Source organism: Parasteatoda tepidariorum, chromosome 8, assembly GCF_043381705.1.
Source record: "Parasteatoda tepidariorum isolate YZ-2023 chromosome 8, CAS_Ptep_4.0, whole genome shotgun sequence".
NCBI lineage: Eukaryota > Metazoa > Arthropoda > Arachnida > Araneae > Theridiidae > Parasteatoda > Parasteatoda tepidariorum.
Window position 1 is genome coordinate 31,684,753 of NC_092211.1, and position 22,423 is coordinate 31,707,175.

Sequence of the window (22,423 nt, forward strand, 5' to 3'; positions counted from 1 at the left end):
AATAGCTTTAAAAAAGTCGACAAGAAAATCGATGCATATTTTTATATTTACCCTGGATCGGCAAGTTAAAATTCTATCCGCGGGCCGGATAAAACCTTCCGACGGGCCACAGTTGGCCCGCGGGCCGTAGTTTGCCCATATCTGGCCTATGGTATACTGCCATACAAATTTCTATGGTTGCCATAGGCCAATGGTGATGTGCCATACAAATCCTTATGGTTTCCATTGGCGTATGGTATACTGCCATAGAAATCCTTATGGTTACCATTGCTCTATGGTATAATGCCATACAAATTTCTATGGTTGCCATAGGAGAATGGTGACGTGCCATATAAATGCCATACAGGTCTCTATGGTTACCATTGGGCTATGGTATCTTGCCATACACATTTCTATGGTAGCCATAGGCTTATGGGGTTGTGCCATACAAATCTCTATGGTTACCATAGTCGTATGGTATCTTACCATACAAATCTATGGTAGCCATAGGTTGCCATAGATTACCATAGGCTTCTCTATGGCAAATTTTCCTAAGGGTTACTACACATTTAGTAAAACATGCGGAACTGAAAAGTAAATTAACCGAATAGAGGGTTTTTTATGTCATCCTATAAGGTATCGTGATAAAATTACCACATTTAACAAGTTTTATATCAGGTTATAAAACGATATTTTATTTAATTCTGGTAGTTTTTCCATAATTTTTAAAACCATTACCATAATTTTTAAAAATTTCTCGTCCGTTGAAAACAATGACATATTTATTTATAATTTTTGCGAAAATTTTTTCAATCTTTAGTTTAAGCGATTTTTAATACTCATACGCATTGTTACAAACCGTCAGATTTACAAGGGATATATAAGCAGAACCAGACTCCTGTATACCCCCTTTCCGCCTTCGACAGCCAAATAGCGTCACTTTTCAAACTATTTATTTGTATTGCTTTAAAATAGTTTGGTTAGAGCTCACCTGCTTATAGAATATATTCCATGAATTCCACATTTCTTATAATAATAAAAAGAAATTTAGTTCCAAGATAGAAATATATATTTAAAAAAAAATTTAAATCAAAAGTATTTACTCCTTTAAGAAAACTATAAATCTATCAAGATCCAAAGTTAAAAAGTAAATATGAATTCCAGATAAATTTTACATAGAGAAATTCAAGACAGAAGCTGAAATATATCACTAAGTGGAATAAATCAATTGTCAATTGTACCATTCCTATTGGACGACTCATATTCTCAATTTAATTGAAAAATTTTTATCTGTAACTCATTGATCATTGATGAATTGCAAGTAGAAAAGTCACGTAACTTCCTTTTAGGCATCGCTATTAATTACTGAAAACTGATTATAGAGTTGCAATACTGCGGTGATTGTTGAATTTAAAGAATTTTTAAAAGGTTAAATGCTTCTAAAAGGTTAATTTAAGCATAAAATGCTTCAACTACTACGATGCGATTTTGCGAGTGAGATTCCAAAAAAAAGGGAATGTCATGAAAATCTGGAAAAGTATTTTTTCCTTGTACATCTTATTAAAACTAATAATAGTTTTTTTTTCAAAAAAAAATAATAGTTTTGATTTTTAATTGCCTGATGAAACAGACACACACAGACAGAACACAGTTGGTGCTAATATGCAAATATCATTGTACTTAAATATAAAAAAAATACATTAATTCTTTAAAGAAATAAAACGAGAACAGCAAAACAAACTTAATAAGAATACCAGAAAAAAAAATTTTTAAATTTAAAAAGAAAATATTATTTTTGTTTCAAGGAAATAAATACTAATTGAAGGAAAACTTTACAAGAGGTTCCCTTTAATGTATCTTGAATTTTTATCTTCTTATAATAAATGAGAAAAACATTCCAAAAGACTCAGAATTTTTTTTTTTTTATGATTTAATGATTTGGTGAATAATTTGTCAAACTCAAGTTAGTTACATTACGAAAATTTCAATAGAAGCATCGGTTAAATACAAACGAGTAACCAAATAATAATAGGGACATGCCTCTTGTGGCGTATGATGACATATCGACATATTCGGACATAAGTTGCTAGCTGTAATATATATATATTATTTTATCGTCTGCTNAAATTGAGGAAGTTGGATATAATGAACTTTTTTCTGTCTTCGACTGATTTCCCCCCCCCATTTTCCTTGTAATAATTTTGAAATTTCTACTTCAAAATAAATACATATACCGATTTTTAAAACCATCTATAGAAACTACTTTTATGTGCTCGAATGGCAGGTTAGACAGGTTTTAAAAGCGGAATAGCAGAAATTCAGGAAAAATTATCTGAAAGTCGGGAAGTGTAAATAATCCTTATCTTTGTTCACGAAAAAAGTAATTATAATGTAATGATATTTCTGATAAAAAGAAATAAGTTATAATTCTGGTAATAAAACCAAAATACGCGATATTTAAACCATTCTTTTGATAATTTCTTTTATATAGTAAACGTTTACCGGAAATTCTGGTTTTCAAAATTATAGATTTTATTTCCACACCTATAGTAAAAAATGCAAAGCGGAAAACTGAAAAGTAAATTTAACTGGAAGGTCTTATTTAATGCTCCCCAACCTTTTTATCGCAGCGAAACGTTCAACATTTAATAATTTTACCACGTCCCGCCAAAGGAAGGGGCGTTGATTGTTCATATTTTAAAATATTTTGGTTTAAAAATTTAAATTTAATTGTATCTAAACATGACTTCAAAAAAAGAAAAAAAATACAGCTAAATGCATGGTATTGGTGCTGCTTTAGGTTACGTCTCTCATTCCCGGTTTATCTCTAGCCCGTTTAAAGTCGTACCAACCCAAGAGAAACACATCATTGTAAATAAAATGGAAATTTTTTAATATTCCTTGTGCAGCCCGTTACTATTTGACCTAAGAACCGGCACCGATCAACAGCCCAGGGGTTGGAGACCACTTCTCTAAGGGGTGGAGACCACTTCTGTTAATTGTTAATTTTGAAAAAATAATTACCAAAGCACATTGTGAAAAATTGCCAAACTGTTTGGTGTTTTTATGGAGCCAGAAGCTCAGTCAAGTGCACCATATTTTAGTAGTTTTGACCATACTTTCTTTCTCAGTGTGAAGATGAAAATCTTGAATCATTAATCTAATGGCAACAACTTTATTTGTCAAACACCATAACTCCTCTCAATCCTTCTAAACTCTTTGCAATTCAATGGTACACTAAATTTAAGTTTAGTACATACATTTAATATATATTTGCAGGAAAAACAACATTTAAGTGAATTAATTTTTGAATGGCTTTTTAGCACACTTTCAAATAAATATTAAAACACTTCAACTCATTTACTTTAAATAAATATTAACAGACATTGAACATTTTCCTGTTTGTTTAAAGGAGTCAGAACTCGTAACACCGGAAACGACGGAACGGAAACAGGGAATTTCAATTCTCTGTTTGCTCACGCAATATTATTTACCATTTCGTTTTTATTCATCATTCTGATAAAAAAAATATCACTTTTCAGGAACCTTGAAAAAAAAATTTTATTTACTGGAAATATTTAGAAAATATATCACCTGTTTGATATATTTCTGATAACACCTGATTACTTCCCAAACGATTTCATTTAAAACGAGTCAAGGCAGTAAACTCAATACAATAACTAAAGGGGCATAACATGAAGTTCTTTGGTGCAATTATTTTGTGCTGTAAGTATATTTGTATTTAAATCTTTAAATTAAAAAGGGTATCATTTGCAATTTAAGCCGTATGATTTTCCTGCGTTTTAATAATACTTAACTCCAAAAAAAATCAGTTAATCGTAGATACAATGCGAAAAAAATTTCTAAAAAAAATTATTGTACTGCATGGTAATGACTTTTCTGGTTAAAAAAAAAACTTAAATTTGCATTAAAAACCAAAATATACGTTATTTGAACCATTTTCGTTCATATAGCAACGGTTTACTTAAAATTCTGGTTTAAAAATTATAGTTCCTACTTTCACATATTCAGTGAAAAATACAAACTGAAACGTACAATTTGGCGGAATGGTTTTATACAATGCTCTCATGTATTATAACAAAATTACAAAATTTTACCATATTTTATCACATATAATAAAACCATATTCTATTATTAATTTTACCAAAATCATTAACAAAGAGCTTTAGTAAAAATTACCAAGCATTTTGGTGTTCCCTGCCATACAGCTAGGAACACGGTAAATTCTCAGGGTAACATCGATTTTTTAAAAAAATTCCGCGTTTATTGAAAACAATTATATTTTTATGAACATTTTTGCTAAAATGTTTTCAAACTTCAGTTTAAATGATGTTTAATACTCATATTCCTTTCTACAAACTGTCAGATTGGCAAGCAATAGATTACCGTAACTTGAAACATGTGCACCCACTGCCCGCCTTCGTCATATCTTGCAAAACAAATAGTTCTATATAATTATATTGTATGAAGTAATGTTATGCATGAAAATTTTTATTCTATTGGGCTAAATAACTCAAAAATTTTAAAGTTATAAATTACATTCCTGAAAGTAAAACAGACATTTTTATTTAAGTTCAATTTGACTGCATTCAAACTTACTTACACCTGTGTGTTAACAATGTTGACTTTGAAAACAAATTAATGTCTAGAATGCAATTTATGTGCCATTGTATTTTAAAGTTATATTTTATATAAAAAAAAATATTATTATTTTTTTAATTCACTTTTCAATGTATTTTTAGTTTTAGCTAGCTTAGCTGCATGTGATTTTAGGTGCTTTGAAGATTCCAGAAACTCTTGTTATTCCGAATGGTCTGAAGAGAATGACAGAGACTACGAATATTGTGAGTAAGTGAAACATTATTCTAAATTTCCAAGGTAGCTACTACCCTTGCTCAATAAGTTCGCCAACCCACAGAACTGTTTTCGCAGTTCTTTGATGGCTAGACTATCATAGAGGAGGTACCAATGTGGAGGAGCACCATCTTGCTGCCGACTGAAGAGCTGAGAATCACTTCTTTCCAATTAGAGAACAACCACTATGATAGCGTAGATCAATAATTGAGCCAATTAAATAACTTTCTCACGGATAAAAGAGTCCAAATATTTAACAATTGTAGCAAAATTGATTTTTTTTTTCGCCAAAATAAATCAGCAACAGAACTTTCTTTTTGATTAATTCAATATGAAACACTTTTTATTGTTAATTTTCCGGGCCTGAAAGAGAAGATTCTTTATGCTTTGAATGGCAATCCACGTAGTTACCTGAATAATTTACACTGCAACCGTATGAAGTAATTCCTCAACATCGAGCAACTTTGGCCTATGATGCAGCCCATTGCTAATATGTCGCTCGCCAGCCTTATTCGTTTTTATGGAGAACTTCATTGTATGAAGTCAAACGGATATTTTTGTAAATTATCTAAAAGAAATTTTAAATACTTGCAAAGTAACCATATGTATAGGAACGATACAAAAACTGCAATTTGATGTGAAAATGGGGGTTGGTTTGATTCGATAAAAAGAGGGGGTCATTAAAATATTTCTCCGAGTCTCTTAAAAATAGGTTTATAAATTGGGTTATAAAATTATATAGGTTTATAGGTTATCGCTTATAAATAGGGTTTTAAATTGATGATAAACCGACTAACAGCCTATTCCTTTCAGCCACTGCTTATCCCCACAACCTTACTTTAAATACACTCTATAACAAAAAAATCGACGCACCAAGAAGGAGTTGTCCGATTAAAACGAAAATTGGTGACAATGTACAGAATAGTAAATGATTAAAATTTCAAAGCAATTGAATAGTTTATTGAAGAGTTACAGCAATAAGTTCTATAAGGTGTTGACCCGCCTTTAGCCTGGATACAAGCTGCCACATGGAGTGGCATAGACCGATAAAGCTCCCGGATGGTTTCTAGCTGTATTTCCTGCCAAATTCTATCCAATTGTCGAACGAGGTCATCAACATTCCGTGCCAGGTGCAATCGCCTTCCCATCATATCCCAGGCATGCTCGATGGGAGAAAGATCTGGTGATCTGGCAGGCCAAGGAAGAGTTTGACAAGCTTGAAGACAGTTCATAGCAACACGTGCCGTACGTGGTCCGGCATTGTCCCGCTGAAAAACCAGCTCAGGGCGCTGCAAAAGGAACGGTAGCAAAACAGGTCTTAGGATGTCGTCGACGTACCGCTGTGCAGTAAGTGTACGTCTAATGATGACCAAAGGGGTCCGGCTGTCAAAGGAAATGGCACCCCAGACCATAATGCCTTGTTGAGGGCCGGTGTGGAGTGCAATAGTGAAGGCAGGATCCCCCCTCTGCCATGTGCGTCTCCAAACACGTCTTCTATGATCGTCAGGACACAGTTGAAAGTGGGATTCGTCGCTGAAGACTATACGTCCCCAGTCGGCATCATTCCAGCCTGATCGAGTGATGCACCACTGTAATCTGGCACCATGAAGCAATCATCCGATTGCTTCTTGGTGCGTCGATTTTTTTCCTTATAGAGTGTAATTCTATCTCGTAACCATAGTTACAGATATTACTCCAAGAAACTGGTGAAAGGACTTTTTTAGCCAGACATAATAAAAAGGTACATCATTCCGATATGCAAGCAATACTTGAAACTAAAACTTGTTTAGAAATAGGTTTTCAAATTGTTAATAATCCGACATATAAAAGGCCGTAAAAGAATAACCATTAATCAGAATGACCCGTACTTTGAATTAAGCACTCAGAAAAAAAGAGGAAATATGGAAAAATCTAATTTAAAATTTAGAGACAGCTAACAGGGAAATTTTAAACCAATTAGCATTTAATTTAGCACTTTACTAGTAATTACATAAATGGTTTAAAGCTTTATCTGGCAGAGAAATTTTAAATCAAATAAATGAAATTGCAAATGCTCTTTATTGCATTTACTTGGATTTTGTCCTTTCAGCCATTATGTCACTTATAGCCGGAAACCATTAACATAATGTAATCCTGAGAGACTGAAGCTTTTCTTTTTTTTCACTCCACTCTGACAAACGACCATTATTTTACAAGATTGTTAGATGTCGAATTATAATCAACCTCTAGACGTTTTGCGTCAATATTGAATGATACAGTATCGAATTACAGCACACTATTAATAACTCAAAGGAATTTCAAATTCATAAGAATTTCAAAAGAATTATTCATTCTATACATTTGTAGTACAACTCCAAATATGACAAGATGCGCTCTCGAAGCTGCATTGGTTTGCCATACTGGATTTGCCGAAATAGCGGAAAAAGCCTTAGCCACAGAAATTGATATTTGCACAGAGGGTACAGCAGCCAATAAAGGTAAATTTTTTTAGAGTTCATTAAAAAAAATTTCATCATTTGTTATTAATATTTGAGTTTATTATAAATTGTCATTATTTTTTATTGTTTTCAGATTATCACTTGTCAGCATCAAATCCAAAAATTTTACAATTTGTGATATAAATATTTTTAATTTAAAATTTGTGGTAGAAAGTTTGTTGTAAAGTTAATAGTTTAATTGAATAGCGCAAACGCTGTTTTAAAAACAAATTACATTTTTGAATGCATAATAGTTAAACATTAATATATAGTTGCGTAAAAGATCTCGATTCGGTTAAATTGACAAGAATGCACGTAAACTATTATAAATGCATATAATAAACATTTTATAAGTCGTATTAATATTTTTTATACAGGCTGAATTTAAACATAAAAATTATACCCTTCATTTAAATGAAGGTTATATTTTTTTACTATAAGTTATACGTATTATACGTAATTCGTGCAAGTTTTTTTTTTTTTTTTTTTTTTTTTTTTTTTTTTTTNTTTTTTTTTTTTTTTTTTTTGGAAAAATGTTCTAAACATGTATAAATTGCGTCAAGAAAAAAGGACCATGGCTAGTTGTGGTTAATATGTTAGTCAATACCAGTTGGCTCGATTAAATATACCTATCAAAACGGCAATTATCTGCTATTACTTATTTTCTTAAGGAGAATTTTATGCTCTTTTGAAAAGCAAATAGCTTTTCAAACACTTATCATCTTTCACAATTAATTTTAAACTGAACTTGGGAGTAAGAATTTGCAGTAATTTAACAAGAGGAGGATAAAAAGTTAATTTTAAAATGAATATTGCATTTAAATCTTAAGTTACAATGTTTCGTTATTTCTTTAATCTTGAATAAATGCTATTCTAATTTATTTGTTTTAATTTATTTACTTTGTTTATTTGTTTTGCATTTAGCTGTGAAAAAAGATAAAGTTTGTAGCTTCGATACATGGTTAGATTTAAAATATTGTGACGTAGAGGAAGGTACTATATGCCAGTAAGTAGTTTTTTTGCAATATTATTTAAATAATTTTACATTTCAGTGTGTTACATTTTCAGTGTAATTTAAATTTATTTGACATAGGTAATTTCATTATTTAAAATATCTTTTAAACATATTATTTCAAATAATTTCGTTTTTGTCAAAATGGCATAAAAATTAAATCAAATTAAACAGTTATACAGGTCTGTTGCAGAAGTCTAGAAAGCGAGTAGAAAAATATTATCAATAAAGATTTTCAAAATCTCTTAAAACTATTTTTGACCACAGAGTTAAAAGGACGGTGCAAATTTCTTCACTCTTTGTGGTTTGAAGTACAAAATTCAAAGCGTATTGAAACTTGCATATCAAAACGTATGCTTTTAAATTATGAAATTTGTTTAGTAAAATTCAAATTGGTTGAGTGCAAGTTGATTTTGTTGCTATGGTTAAATATAATGACAACTCAAAATAAACCGAATCAATTCCCCCAGATGATTCGAATAAATGTTTGGAATTATGGTTGCATTTTTTTCTTAAAAAATAATTCATTCAAGATATTTTAAACAAAAGCGAACAAATCTTTAAAAAAAATTTTAAAAAAAGGACAGAGTAGTTTATAGAACGAGTATATTTGACCTATCAGAAGACTTGATATAGACCTGTTAATTTTAGAAAAATCAAAATAATTAAGAGATGCAGGTTATCCATGAAAGCGGTATGTAAATACGTAATTCATTGTAATCTGGAATAATTTTTCTATCACTTAAGATTGAATCCTCATCAAAAATATATCTATTCAAATCTTTGATAATCATAAACTTTAGAGACGTCTATCATTTATTTATATCAGCAATCTAGGATACATCTTTCCTAATTCTCTGTTAAGTGTTAATTTTCTTCCAGGTTTTTAACTTTGAAGAAGGTTAAAAAACATTGAAAATGCGTTAACCGAGATTAAATATGTTCTCGAAATAAGTTCAATTAAATGTTTACAACTTTTAATTAAATAGAGAAAATTGGATACAATAGACAGCGCAATTGAAGCTCTGATTCAATTCTAATAAACCCATTTGTGTGTATTAACCAATTCAAATCCATTATTAGTGTTTGAATCAGATTCCAAACTATGCTTAATATTTGAAATCAACTTATTATCATAATCATTATTTATTAAAATCATTAGCTATAGTCAATTATCTGATAACCAACTTTCATATTCCTTAATCGCGCTATTAATTTGAATCAAATAATTTGCATAAGATTTAAAACTAGACTCAAAATTTAAAAATAACTTTTCTTAATAATAAGTGATGTTAATTAAAATCAGTGATTGATTGTTTGAATCCATAATTTTTTGTCAGGTATCAATTTTTTTTCAACATTCCTTTCACAGTAATTTTGCTGTAGCTTACAGTAACCCAAGGTATAACATCATTAAAAGATATGGTGACAGTAGAATAAAAAATTAGAATCAGGAGACCGAGTGTACTTAATATGCCTCTGAGACATATTTAAAAACATTTCATGATAAAAATAAGTTTCATTTTAAAACAGAGGAGTAAGTGAAAAAGGCAAAGAATACACCAGAATAAATATATAGGGTTATTCATAATTCCCTCCGCCTCTAAACGCCATTTTTCTTTACACAACTGGCTTCAGTGGTACATGTTACTGCCATCTACCGGCAACTGCTTAAATTAAAACTTGAATACTTTCGGAATAATTTCATATCTTCTTTTTTGCCATATTCGTCTTCGTTTTTTTTTACTTTAATGATTCGAAACCCCGGAGGATATCATGAATAATTCTTTATATATGTCTGCTTTTATTTGAATAAATTGATGCGTATAAAAAAATAGTAAAGTTCTTCATTATTCGAATCACTAATTTTAATCAAGTTCAAAATTATGTTCAAGATTAAAGCTAACTACAAGGGTAATCGTAAGAAATTTATATCGTTGATTTAAATCAACGGTTCAGTAAGAAATTCGATTTATTCCACGATTAGTGTAAATCTTGTTTGCAATTTTTCTCATTCATTTCTCGTTGTCTTTCATAGAACCTTTGACATAGCGCAAGAATGCGCAGACAGGATTTTCTCAAGATGCTCTCGAGACACTGAGAAAGCATTTCAAGGTGCTTTTAAAGCTGCCGCAGAACTACGAAAGAAAGTGTGTGAATTGCAAGAAAAGATAGATCTTGGATTGACAACGGAAAGAGGAGATTGAAATTGAATTACATTTGTAATTTTCATCATAAAATCTATCAAAAATATGTCTATCTTGATATCTTGATTAGATGTATTATAATAAAAACAATGAGTTGAAGTTATATAAGACTCATCATTCATCGCTATTAATGCTCCATAATCATCTCACTAAATGTTTTTTTTTTATAATTCTTGAAAGAAATGAAAATCGAAAGGGTTCATATATTAATATTTTAATGATGAGAAAACGTTATCAAAATGCAGTGAATATTGTTGCAGAGGGAGGGAAACCAATTTTATTGCTGGGTGAAAATTTGACGGTTTTCCTCATTACCGCTTTTCACCTACTTTTAAAATTTTTTGGCAATCAACTAGGTTTTAATGTTATTATTCCCAATTTCTTCAATAATCCTCTAAAAGATTTTATAAAAGGTTTTATTTTATTTTCTGTAAAATTTTCTTCTTTTGTATAAAAGTAAGTCTTCTCCACATAGTTCATCTGTCAGGCAGATTAAGGCTCCATAATTTCATGACTCATTGTATGCTGGTGGAAATTTTATCAGCATTGCGCACTGGTCTCTTTTACATCTCTGACAAGCAGGGCGGAGCTGAGTCGAAGCTGAGTGGACTTTTAAGTTTTCACCGGAGATGGTAAGCCCAGTGATAGTGACAGCCCACTGATTCAATAATGATATCAAAATTGCCATTAGATAACCAAATTAAAAAACATCATGCCTTTAAACTTTAAATTGTTTCCAAAATGGCGCTAAGTAGGTTTACCATAATTCAAAGTTTTGCAACAAAAAAAAACTAAAATATGAACTGAATTTCCAACATAAGCAAACATAAACCTAATAGAAGAAAATGATAAATAAAAATAAAAATTTAAGTAACTCCGTTTTGCAAGTTGACTACACGGGAAAAAAATTTCCGGGAAAATTACCATAATGTATGGTAATGACATTTCTGACAAAATAAAAATTGAAAGAAATTAATTCTGGTGATCAAATCATTTGGTAATTTTGTCATTCACATTGTTACAGTGAACCAGAAATTCTGGTTTTCAAAAGTGCAATTCTTATTAACCACACAAAGTTGACACCAGGTAAGACCTTCTGCCTTACCTGGTGTCAACTTTAAGTGTTTATCCTCTTAGTGAAACTTTGGTTTACCTTAGAAAATTTTTAATCTTAGAGGCACTAAGAATTGAAGGGGAGATACTTGAAATTTTAGTCGACTTTTTTAATTATTCTACTAATCTTATTTTAGTCTTATTTGTTTTTTAATGTGATTTTTCATATTTTATCATTTGATGTTCTGCCTTACCATACTTTTATATGTCTTACCTGTATTTTGACACTTTTATTGTCGATTGATTTTATCCACGTTGATGTTTTAAGCACTTTTAACTTTTATTCAGTTTTATTTTTATTTTATTTTTTCGATTTTGGGATTTTTTCTGTGTGTTTCAATCTTTTTAATTTTGTACTTTTACTTTTCTGTAGTTTGGTAGTGTTTAGTTTACGTGCAAACGGGTGAAACCCTTATCCACAAACTCCTTCGGGGGTAGGTCGGTTACTATTGGTCTTACCACACTTTCAGTAAAATTGTATCTTGCAAATAAAATAAGCTACATGCTTGAAACTTTTAATAAAAACATTACAGACATTTTTCTCAAAGATTAATCATTTGGAAATGAAACACGATGATTTGGCAACAATAGCAATCTTTTTCTATCGTGACCACTGTTCATTTCCATTGTTTTTGGTACAATATTCCTCACACTGGTTAAAATTTATCTACAAAATATGGTTTAAATTAGTTTCAACCTTAATAAGGTGTTAAGTATTCATTCCTTTTGCTCTTAAACATTTAAGTTGATACTATAAGTCAATTTTAACGGAAGCGTTGTTTAATTTATGTCAATTATTTCGCAGCAAAGTTGCTCATTATTATGATACCAATAATACACGAAACAAATTCTGATAAAATTACTTTACTGAATGGGAATAACATTTCTGGCAATAAAAAAGCATAATTCTGGTATTAAAAACAAAATATACGGTATAAAACCATTAATTTGGTAACGGTTTCCGTTCACATGATAACGGATTACCAGAAATTCTGGTTTTCACAATTACAGTTTTTATTGCCACACATATCTTAAAAAATACAAAACCGCAAAGTAAACTTAATCGAATAAATAGGCTCTATGTCACGCTCTAAGATATCCTGATAAAATTTACTAAATTTTATCACTTATTATAAAACCATATTTTTTTGCTAATTTTACCAAAATTGTTACCAAGGCACTGCGCTAAAATTACCAAGAGCTTTAGTGTTCTCATGGAGTCAGGAGCACGGTAACTTTTACCATATTCTGGTAATTTCAACCATACTTTATTCTCAGCGTAAAAAAGAAGAAAATAATTTACTTTAGTCAGACTAAAAAACAAAGGGTGCATCACTTTCATATTAAACTTTAAGTTGCAAAAAGAATTGATTCTATAAGTAATCAAAGTCAGAAAATAGTAAATACTGCTGAAGACCTACAAGACGTAAGTAAACGAGAGATAGATTTTCCTCAAACTTCGAAACTCCTTTCCCTGGTGTATTATCCAGTGAGAAATTCGAAAAACTAATGAAATAATAATAATAATAAAAACATCATTGGATAACACAATGATAGATTAACGTTCATGATTCAGAATCAACTACAAAATTGTGAGAAAGAAAATGAAGCAACAAAGGAATCATGATAAAATTACCAAATTTTATCACATAATTTAAAACCGTGTTTAATTGTTAATTTTGTAAAAATAATTACCAAATGCACTTTGCTAAAAATTGCCAAGCTTTTTGGTGTTCTTACGAAGCCAGAAGCACAATTAAGTGAACCATACCATGGTAGTTTTGACCATGCTTTCTTTCTCAGTGAGAAGATCTTGAATGGTTAGTGGGAAGATGAAAATCTTGAATGATAAGAATAATTGCAACAGTTTTATTTGTCAAACATCATCCCTCCTCTCAATCCTTCTAAACACTTTGCAATTCAACGGTAACATTTAATTTATGTTTAGTAGATACATTGAATATTAACAACAATAATTAAAAAGTTAATTCACTCAAAATTCAAGATAGTATTTTTGCTGAGCGTCAATGGAAATATATATTTGCTGGAAAAAACAGCATCTAAGTAAATCAATTTTTGAATGGCTTCTAAGCACATTTTTTCAAATAAATATTAAACAATTTCAGCTCATTTACCTTAAATAAATATTAACAAGCATTGAAAATTTTCCTGTTTGTTTTAAGGAGTCAGAACGCAAAACACCGGAAACGACGGAACGGAAACAGGGAATTTCAATTCTCTGTTTGCTCACTTAATACTATTTATCATTTCGTTTTTTTCTACATTCTGATGAAAAATGTAACTTTTCAAGAACCTTGAAAATATCTTTATTTACTGGAAATATTTAGAAAATATATCACCTGTTTGATTTTTGATAACACCTGATTACTTCCCAAACAGTCTTACTTAAAACGAGTCAAGTTAGTAAAATCAACACAATAACCAAAGGGGAATAAGATGAAGTTCACTAGTACAATTATTTTATGCTGTAAGTATATTTGTTTTTATATCTTTAAACTAAAAAGGATATCACTTGCTATTTAAGCCATATCATTTTCCTGAGTTTTAATGATTCTTAACTCCACAAAAAATCAGTTAATCGTAGATACACTTCGAAAAAAAATTCTAAAAAAATTATCGTACTGCATGGTAATGATATTTCGGGTAAAAAAAAATTAGAAAAGAAAACTTAATTCAGGCACTGAAAACCAAAATATACGTTATTTAAACAATTTCCGTTCATATGGTAACGGTTTACTTCTGGTTTGAAATACGGTACTGGTACGGTAAATTCTGGTTTGAAAATTATAGTTAACAAGTGGGCTGCTCCCCCTGCTCGCTGACGTCGCCAACCCTAGAAAATTGCTAAGCAATCTTATATGGTTTGTTTCCCAAACCAAGCTCGCTTCGCTCGCTACTAACTTAGGTACATTGCAAATTCACAAAACTCTAAGAATTCAAAACAGTCATTCAAGTCCATATAAAAACTTCTTTTTTTATAAAAAAATGTCATCTTTTTAGAAAATACTAAGTCACTAAAATAAATTTGAATTCAAATAAATGACAAGTAATTCGTTAAACCTATTAGAAATGTGCTATAGTATAATTCGTGATATAAATCAAAAATCGTCACATAAATTCGTAACACATAAATTCGTGAAAAAAAGCGCTTTCGACAAAATACTAAAATAGAGATTTCGACAAATTACTAAAATAGAGCTTTCGACAAATTACTAAAATAGAGATCTATCGACAAAGACTATTCACTTCTGCCTAGCTTAATAGTATGAGATTACCGCAGCTGATGCTCTCTGGTTATTTCAGATTCCGTTTTTAAAAGCGCTATATGTTGAGCCACCTCAGTAGATTTGGCATGTGACATTTTTAGCGGCAATCATTGGTCGATTCGCCATGTAAGAGAAATAGTAACGTAATATATATTAGATATATATTAGAGAAATAGTAACGGAAAAGAAATACAGCCAAAATTTGGGAGCCACGTAAGAGAATTATATATATTAGATTTCACATATTCAATGAAAAATACGAACTGAAATGTAAATTTGACCGAATGGTCCTGTAGAATGCTCTACGGTATCATGATAAAATTACAAAATTTTACCACATTTACCTACTTTTATCACATATTTTATAAAACCATATTCTATTATTAAATTTACCAAAATCATTAACATAGCGCTTCAGTAAAAACTACCAAGCATTTTGGTGTTTCCTCCCCTACAACCAGAAACACGGTAAATTTTGATCATACGTTTTTTCTCAGCATAACATCGATTTTTTAAAAATTCGTCTTTTATAGAAAACAATTACATTTTTACGAAAATTTTTGCGAAAATGTTTTGAATTTTTAATTTAAATAATGTTTTATACTCATATTCACTGCTACAAACCGTCAGATTTCCAAGGGATAGATTTACGCAACTACCCACACGTATACTCACTATCCGCCTACGGCATATCTTGCAACACAAACATTTTAAATCCACTAATTACATTCCTGAAACTAAAACAGACACTTTTATTACTTAACTCCCAAAAAATTAGTTAATCGTAGATAAATTGCGAAAAACAATTCTGGCGAAATTAAAGTACGGCATGGTCATGATATTTCTGGTAAAAAAAAAATACTTAATTCAGGCATTAAAAACCAAAATATACGTTATTTAAGCCATTTTCATTCATATGGTAACGGTTTACTTAAAATTCTGGTTTGAAAATTATAGTTCTTATTTTCACATATTCAGTAAAAAATACAAACTGAAACGTAAATTTGACCGGCTGGCTTTATACAATGCTCTAATGCACTATAATAAAATCACAAAATTTTATCATATTTTATAAAATATAATAAAACCTTATTATTTTATTAATTTTACCAAAATCATTAACAAGGAGCTTAAGTAAAGATTACCAAGCATTTTGGTGTTCCCTGCCATACAGCTAGAAACTCGGTAAATTCTCAGGGTAACATCGATTTTTTTAAAAAATTCCACGTTTATTGAAAACAAATATATTTTTATGAACATTTTTGCTAAAATGTTTTCAATCTTCAGTTTAAATGATGTTTAATACTCATATTCACTGCTACAAACAGTGAGATTGGCAAAGGAAAAGTTAACGTAACTTGAAACTTGTATACTCACTATCCGCCTGGGACATACATTACAAGTAATCAAATAAAACTAGATAATAATATTATATGTTGTAATGTTACGCATGGAATATGTTTACTTATTGGGCTAAATAACTCAATTCCTGAAAGTAAAACAAGCACTTTTATCCAAGTTCAATTAGACTGAATTCAAACTTATTTATACCTGTCTGTTAATAGCATTATGATTGAAAACAAATTAATGTTTAAAATGCAATTTATGTGCCATTATATTTTAAAGTTATATTTTAATTAACAAAGATGGATCCATATTTTTTAAATTCACTTTTCAATGTATTTTTCAGTTTTAGCTGACTTAGCTGCTAGTGATTTTAAGTGCTTTGATGATTCCAGACGAGATTGTTATTCCCAATGGTTTAAAGAGAATGACAGAGACTACGACTATTGTGAGTAAGTGAAACACTATTATAAATTTCCAAGGTAGCTACTACCCCTGTTCAATATGCTCGCCAACCCACAGAACTGTTTTCGCAGTTCTTTTCCTTCTACCAAAGTCAATCTAGAGATGGGCTAGCAGGGATAGGCCAATTTTTTTGGTCGAGGGCAAAAAAACGAAGAGAAAAAGTTCGATGGGCCAAGTGCAAACTTCTAAAATTGAAAAACGATATGCAAGTTTTAATTTAATAAAATGAATGAAATTGTGATTTCATTTTTAAAAGAAGTTTATATTGAGTTTCCAAGTGAGATTTTACCAAGTGAGATTTTTAAGAGATAGTGAGTACTTATTTTAATGCTCAAAGCTAAATGTTAGTCTGTTAGTCTAGTTCTGAAATGATTTTTTCTAAAGTTTATAGTTGAAAACACTTATCACATGCATAAGATGAAGCAAACATAACACTGATTTTCTGGACAGGAGATATTAAATTTGGGAAACTAGCTTTTGGTAATGATTTGTAAAACTCTAACTATGGCATATTTAGATACAACTGCTTCAGATGGCGCCAATCTACGGCTATTCTATAAAGAACTTTTGCTTTCAACATTTTACCAACTGAAGCTGCATATTTCCATCAATTTCTGTTTTGCAGAACAAAAATAGAGAAAGTAAAACGGTCATCAATACTTTGTTAAAAAAGTAAGAACAAAAATAGCTTTAAGCAAAGTAGACAAGAAAATGGATACATATTGTTTATATTCGTCACGGATCGGCAAGTTAAAATTCTATCCACGGGCCGGATAAAACCTTACGGCGGGTCACAGTTGGCCCATCCCTGGGCTAGACTATCATTGAGGAATTGGGGTACATTCTAATTCCAATGTAGTGGAGCACCATCTTGCCACAGAATGACTAGCCGAGAATCACTTCCTTCCAATTAGGGAACAACTACTATGATAGCGTAGGTTGATAATTGCGCCAACTAAATAATTTCCTCACGAATAAAAAAATCTAAATACTTAACAATTATTGCAAAATAAATCTAAATAAATCAACAACTTTACTTTTTTAATAATTCAATATGAAACACTTTGTATTGTTAATTTTCCGGGCTTAAAAGAGAAGATTCTTTATGCTTTCACTGGTAATCCACGTAGTTTCCTGAATTATCTTTAAATAATTTAAACTGCAACCGTATGAAGTAATTCCTCAAAATCGAGCACCTTTAGCTTACGATGCATACCATTTCTGATAGGTCTCTCGCCATCCTTATTCATTTTCGTGGAAAACTTCATTATATGAAGTCAATAAGTTATTTTTGTGAATTGTGCTGCCATCTAGAAGAAATTTTTAATACTTGTGAAGTAACAATTTGATGTGAAATTAATTCGGTAAAAATAGGGGGTTATTTAGATATTTCTCCAAGTCTCTTATAAATAGGCTTATAAATAGGATTATAAAACTTTATATAGGGATGGCTAACAGGGAAATTTTAAACCAATTAACATATAATTTAACACCTTAATAGTCTTAACGTAATTGGTTTAAAGCTTAAGCTGACAGAGAAATTTTAATTCAAACAAATGAAATTACAAATGTTCTTTATTACATTTACTTGGATTTTGTTACTTATAACGGAAACCATTAATATAACGTTAAATAAATAATTCCAAGAAGCTGAAGCGGTAAGATATTACCTGGTAGGAAATATTTATTCCCTTCAAAAATTTACATTCGTCTTATTAATCATTAACGTAATGATTATAAGGCTATTACTAAAATTTTGAATTATTTTTCTCTTTTGCGATATATTTTCTCTTATTTCGTAAAATTTCGCGTTCTGTAAAAACAAGAAGTGATGCAGAAGCTGCAATGGTTTGCCGCACTGGATTTGCTGAAATAGCGGAAAAAGCTTTAGTCACAGAAATTAATGTTTGTACAGAGGGTACAGCAGCCACTCTGACAAACGATAATCTTTTTTTAGATTTTTAAATGTCAAATTATAATCACCCTCTGGATGTTTTGCATCAGTAATGAATGATGCAGTATTACAGTACAATATCAATGATGCAGTACAGTATTAATAAATCAAAAGAATTTCAAATGTTGGAGGAATGATTCTGATCTATACATTTGCAGTACAACTCCAAATATGACAAGATGAGATCTTGAAGCTGCATTGATTTGCCATACTGGATTTGCCGAAATAGCGGAAAAAGAATTAGCCATAGAAATTGATGTTTGTACAGAAGGTACAGCAGCCAATGAAGGTACATTTTTTTAGAGTTCATTAAAAAAATATTCATCATTTCTTATTAATATTTGAGTTTATTTTTATTATTTTTAATTTTTTTAGATTTATTAAAAATTGTCATCATCAAAGCCAATAAATTTAAAATTTGTGATACTTTAACGTTTGCTGCTGAAGTCAATAGCTTGATTGAATAGAACAAACGCTGTTTTAACGACAAATTACATTTTGGAATACAAAATATTCTTAGTCCATAATAGTTTTAAAATATTAATATATAGTAGGTGAAAGATCTCGAAGTGAAATTCGGTTAAATTGACAAAAATGTACATTGACTATTGTAAATGCATGTAATAAACTTTAAGAAATATACTGGTTGAATTTGGACGCTTTTTTTTAAATTTAAGTTTTAAAAAAAACTTAGTGCATAATTCATGCAAGTTTTCTCAATTCTTTTGAATATGTTTTAAACGCGACAAGAAAAAAGGACCGTTGCCAGTTTATCAATAACTACCCTATTGAATATACCCAGTTTTCAAAAAGGTTACTTAACTGCTTTGTTCTATGTTATTATAGAGAATTTTATGCTTTTTTGATAAACAAGTAGCTTTTCATAAATGTATCCTCTTTCACAGTTCATTTTAAACTAAACTCCGGAATAAGAATTAGCAATAATTTAACTAGAAAGAGATTAAAAGTTTATTTTAAAATGAATATTGCATTTTAAAAAGTTAAAATATTTCGTTAATTTTCAATAAATGCTATTTCTATTTATTTGATATATTTGTTTTAATTAATTTTTTAATTCAATTATTTTGTTTATTTGTTATTTTGTAAGTTTTAATTAATTTTTTAATTCAATTATTTTGTTTATTTAGCTGTGAAAAAAGATAAAAATTGCAGCTTCGATACATGGTTAGATTTAAAATATTGTGACGTAGAGGAAGGTACTATATGCCAGTAAGTAATTTTTGTGCAATATTATTTAAATCATTTTACATTTCAGTGTCTAGTACATTTTCAGTATAATTTAAATTTATTTAATATTGGTAGTTTCATTATTTAAATATCTATTAAACATATTAATTAAAATAATTTCGTTTTTGTCAAAATGGCATAAAAACAATTAAATAAAATTAAACAGGTCTACTGCAGAAGTTAAGAAAGTGCATAGAAAGATATTCATAAGTTTTTCAAAATCTGTTAAAAAATATTTTTGACCCCAGAGTTATATGAAAGGTGCTACTTTCTTCACGCTATGAAGTTTGAACTACAAGATTAAAAATGTACTGAAACTTGCATATCAAAACATATGCTTTAAATTGTGAAAATTGCTTAGTAGAATTCAAATTGGTTGCATGCAAATTAATTTTGTAGCTAGCGTTAAATATAGCGAGAACTCAAAATAAACCGAATCAATTCCTCAGATGATTCGAATAAATGTTTGAAATTATCAGTTGCATCTTTTTCTAAAGAGTTAATTTATTCAAGATATTTTAAACAACAGAAAACAATCCTGATTTTTCTTCTGCAAAAGGACAGAATAGTTAATAAGTATATTTGACCTATCAGAAGACTTGATATAGACTTGCAGATTTTAGACAAATTAAAATAATAATAAGATACAATTTTTCTTCAACTTAAGATTGAATCATCATCAAAAATATGCCTATTCAAATCATTGATAATCATAAACTTTAGAGACGTCTGTTATTTATTTAAATCAGCAATACAGGATACATCTTTCCTAATTTTCTGTTAAGTGTTTTGAAAAAGCTTAGAAAACATTAAAAATGCGTAAACCAAGATAAAACATCTTGTCGAAATAAGTTCAATTAAATGTTTGCAACTTTTAATTAAATACAGAGAATTTGATACGATAAGTAAACCAATGGATGCTCTGATTCAATACTAATAAACCTATTTGTGTGTATTGACCGATTCTAATCCGTTATCAGTATTTGAATCAGATTCTAAACTATGTTTAATATTTGAAATCAACTTACAGTCGTAATCATTATTTATTAAAATCATTAGCTGTAGTCAACTATCTGATAATCAACTTTCTTCCTTAATTACGTTAAGAAAAATAATAAGCGATGTTAATTAAAATCAGTGATTGACTGTTCCAATTTCTCACTTTTTTTGTCAGGTATAATTTTTTTTTCAACTTTCCTTTACAGTAATTTTGCTGTAGCTTACAGTAACCCAAGATAAAACATTATTGAGACCTACGGTGACAGTGGAATAAAAAATTAGAATCAAGGGACCGAGTGTACTTAAAATGCTTCTGAGACATTTCATAATGAAAATTAGCTTCATTTTAAAACAGAGGAGTTACTGAAACAGGCAAAGAATACACCGGAATAAATATATAGGGTTATTCATAATTCCCTCCGCCTGTAGACGCCATTTTTCTTTACTACAACTGGCTTCAGTGGTACATGTTACTGCCATCTACCGGCAACTGCTTACATTAAAACTTGAATACTTTCGGAATAATTTCATATCTTCTTTTTTGCCATATTCGTCTTCGTTTTTTACTATAATGATTCGAAACCCCGGAGGATATTATGAATAATTCTTTATATAGGTCTGCTTTTATTTGAATAAATTGATGCGTATAAAAAAATAGTAAAGTTCTTCATTATTCGAATCACTAATTTTAATCAAGTTCAAAATTATGTTCAAGATTAAAGTTAACTACAGGAGTAATCGTTAGAAATTTAAATCAATTGTTAAGTATGAAATTTGAATAATTCCATGATTAGTGTAAATCTTGTTTGTAATTTTTCTCACTTGTTTCTTGTTGTCTTTCATAGAACCTTTGACATAGCACAAGAATGTGCAGACAGGATTTTCTCAAAATGCTCTCGAGACACTGAGAAAGCATTTCAAGCTGCTTATAAAGCTTCCGCAGAACTACGAAAGAAAGTGTGTGATTTGCAAGAAAAGATAGATCTTGGATTGACAACAGAAAGGGGAGATTGAAATTGAATTACATTTGTAATTTTCTTCACGAAATCTATCAAAAATATGTTTATTTTGATATCTTAATTAGATGCATTAAAATAAAAACAATGAATTGAAGTTACATAAGACTCATCATTCAGAATTATTGGTGCACAGTAATCATCGTGCTTAATGTATTTTTTTTTTTTGTAATCCTTGGAAGAACTGACAATTATAAGGGTTACATATATATATGATAAATGCAAATAGAAATTACGTTTCGCATATTAACTACAGAGAGAAAAAATTTCTAGGAAAATTACCGTAATGTATGGTAATGACATTTGTGGCAAAATTAAAATAAAGATTAAAAGAAAATAATTTCGGAAAATGAAATCAAAATGCATTCATTTGGAAATTTTTTCGTTCTCATGGTTACGCTTAACCGGAAATTCTTGTTCTCAAGAGTATAATTCTTATTACCACAC

General features: G+C 29.8%; 1 protein-coding gene and 1 long non-coding RNA gene across 2 annotated transcripts; both read left to right on the top strand.

Annotated features, from left to right (window-relative positions):
* The first annotated feature begins 3,560 nt into the window (after positions 1 to 3,560).
* On the top strand, positions 3,561 to 10,651 carry LOC107440634 (uncharacterized). The gene is made up of 5 exons (XM_016053605.2): positions 3,561 to 3,705; positions 4,743 to 4,848; positions 7,201 to 7,331; positions 8,256 to 8,337; positions 10,382 to 10,651. The coding sequence occupies exons 1-5, from the start codon at positions 3,675 to 3,677 to the stop codon at positions 10,548 to 10,550; spliced, it is 519 nt and encodes a 172-aa protein (XP_015909091.1). The 5' UTR covers positions 3,561 to 3,674; the 3' UTR covers positions 10,551 to 10,651.
* Positions 10,652 to 14,051: 3,400 nt separating this feature from the next.
* Positions 14,052 to 22,077, top strand: LOC139426254 (uncharacterized). The gene is made up of 5 exons (XR_011637495.1): positions 14,052 to 14,151; positions 16,641 to 16,746; positions 18,872 to 19,002; positions 19,862 to 19,943; positions 21,806 to 22,077. It is a non-coding gene; the product is annotated as an uncharacterized lncRNA (long non-coding RNA).
* Positions 22,078 to 22,423: the final 346 nt, after the last annotated feature.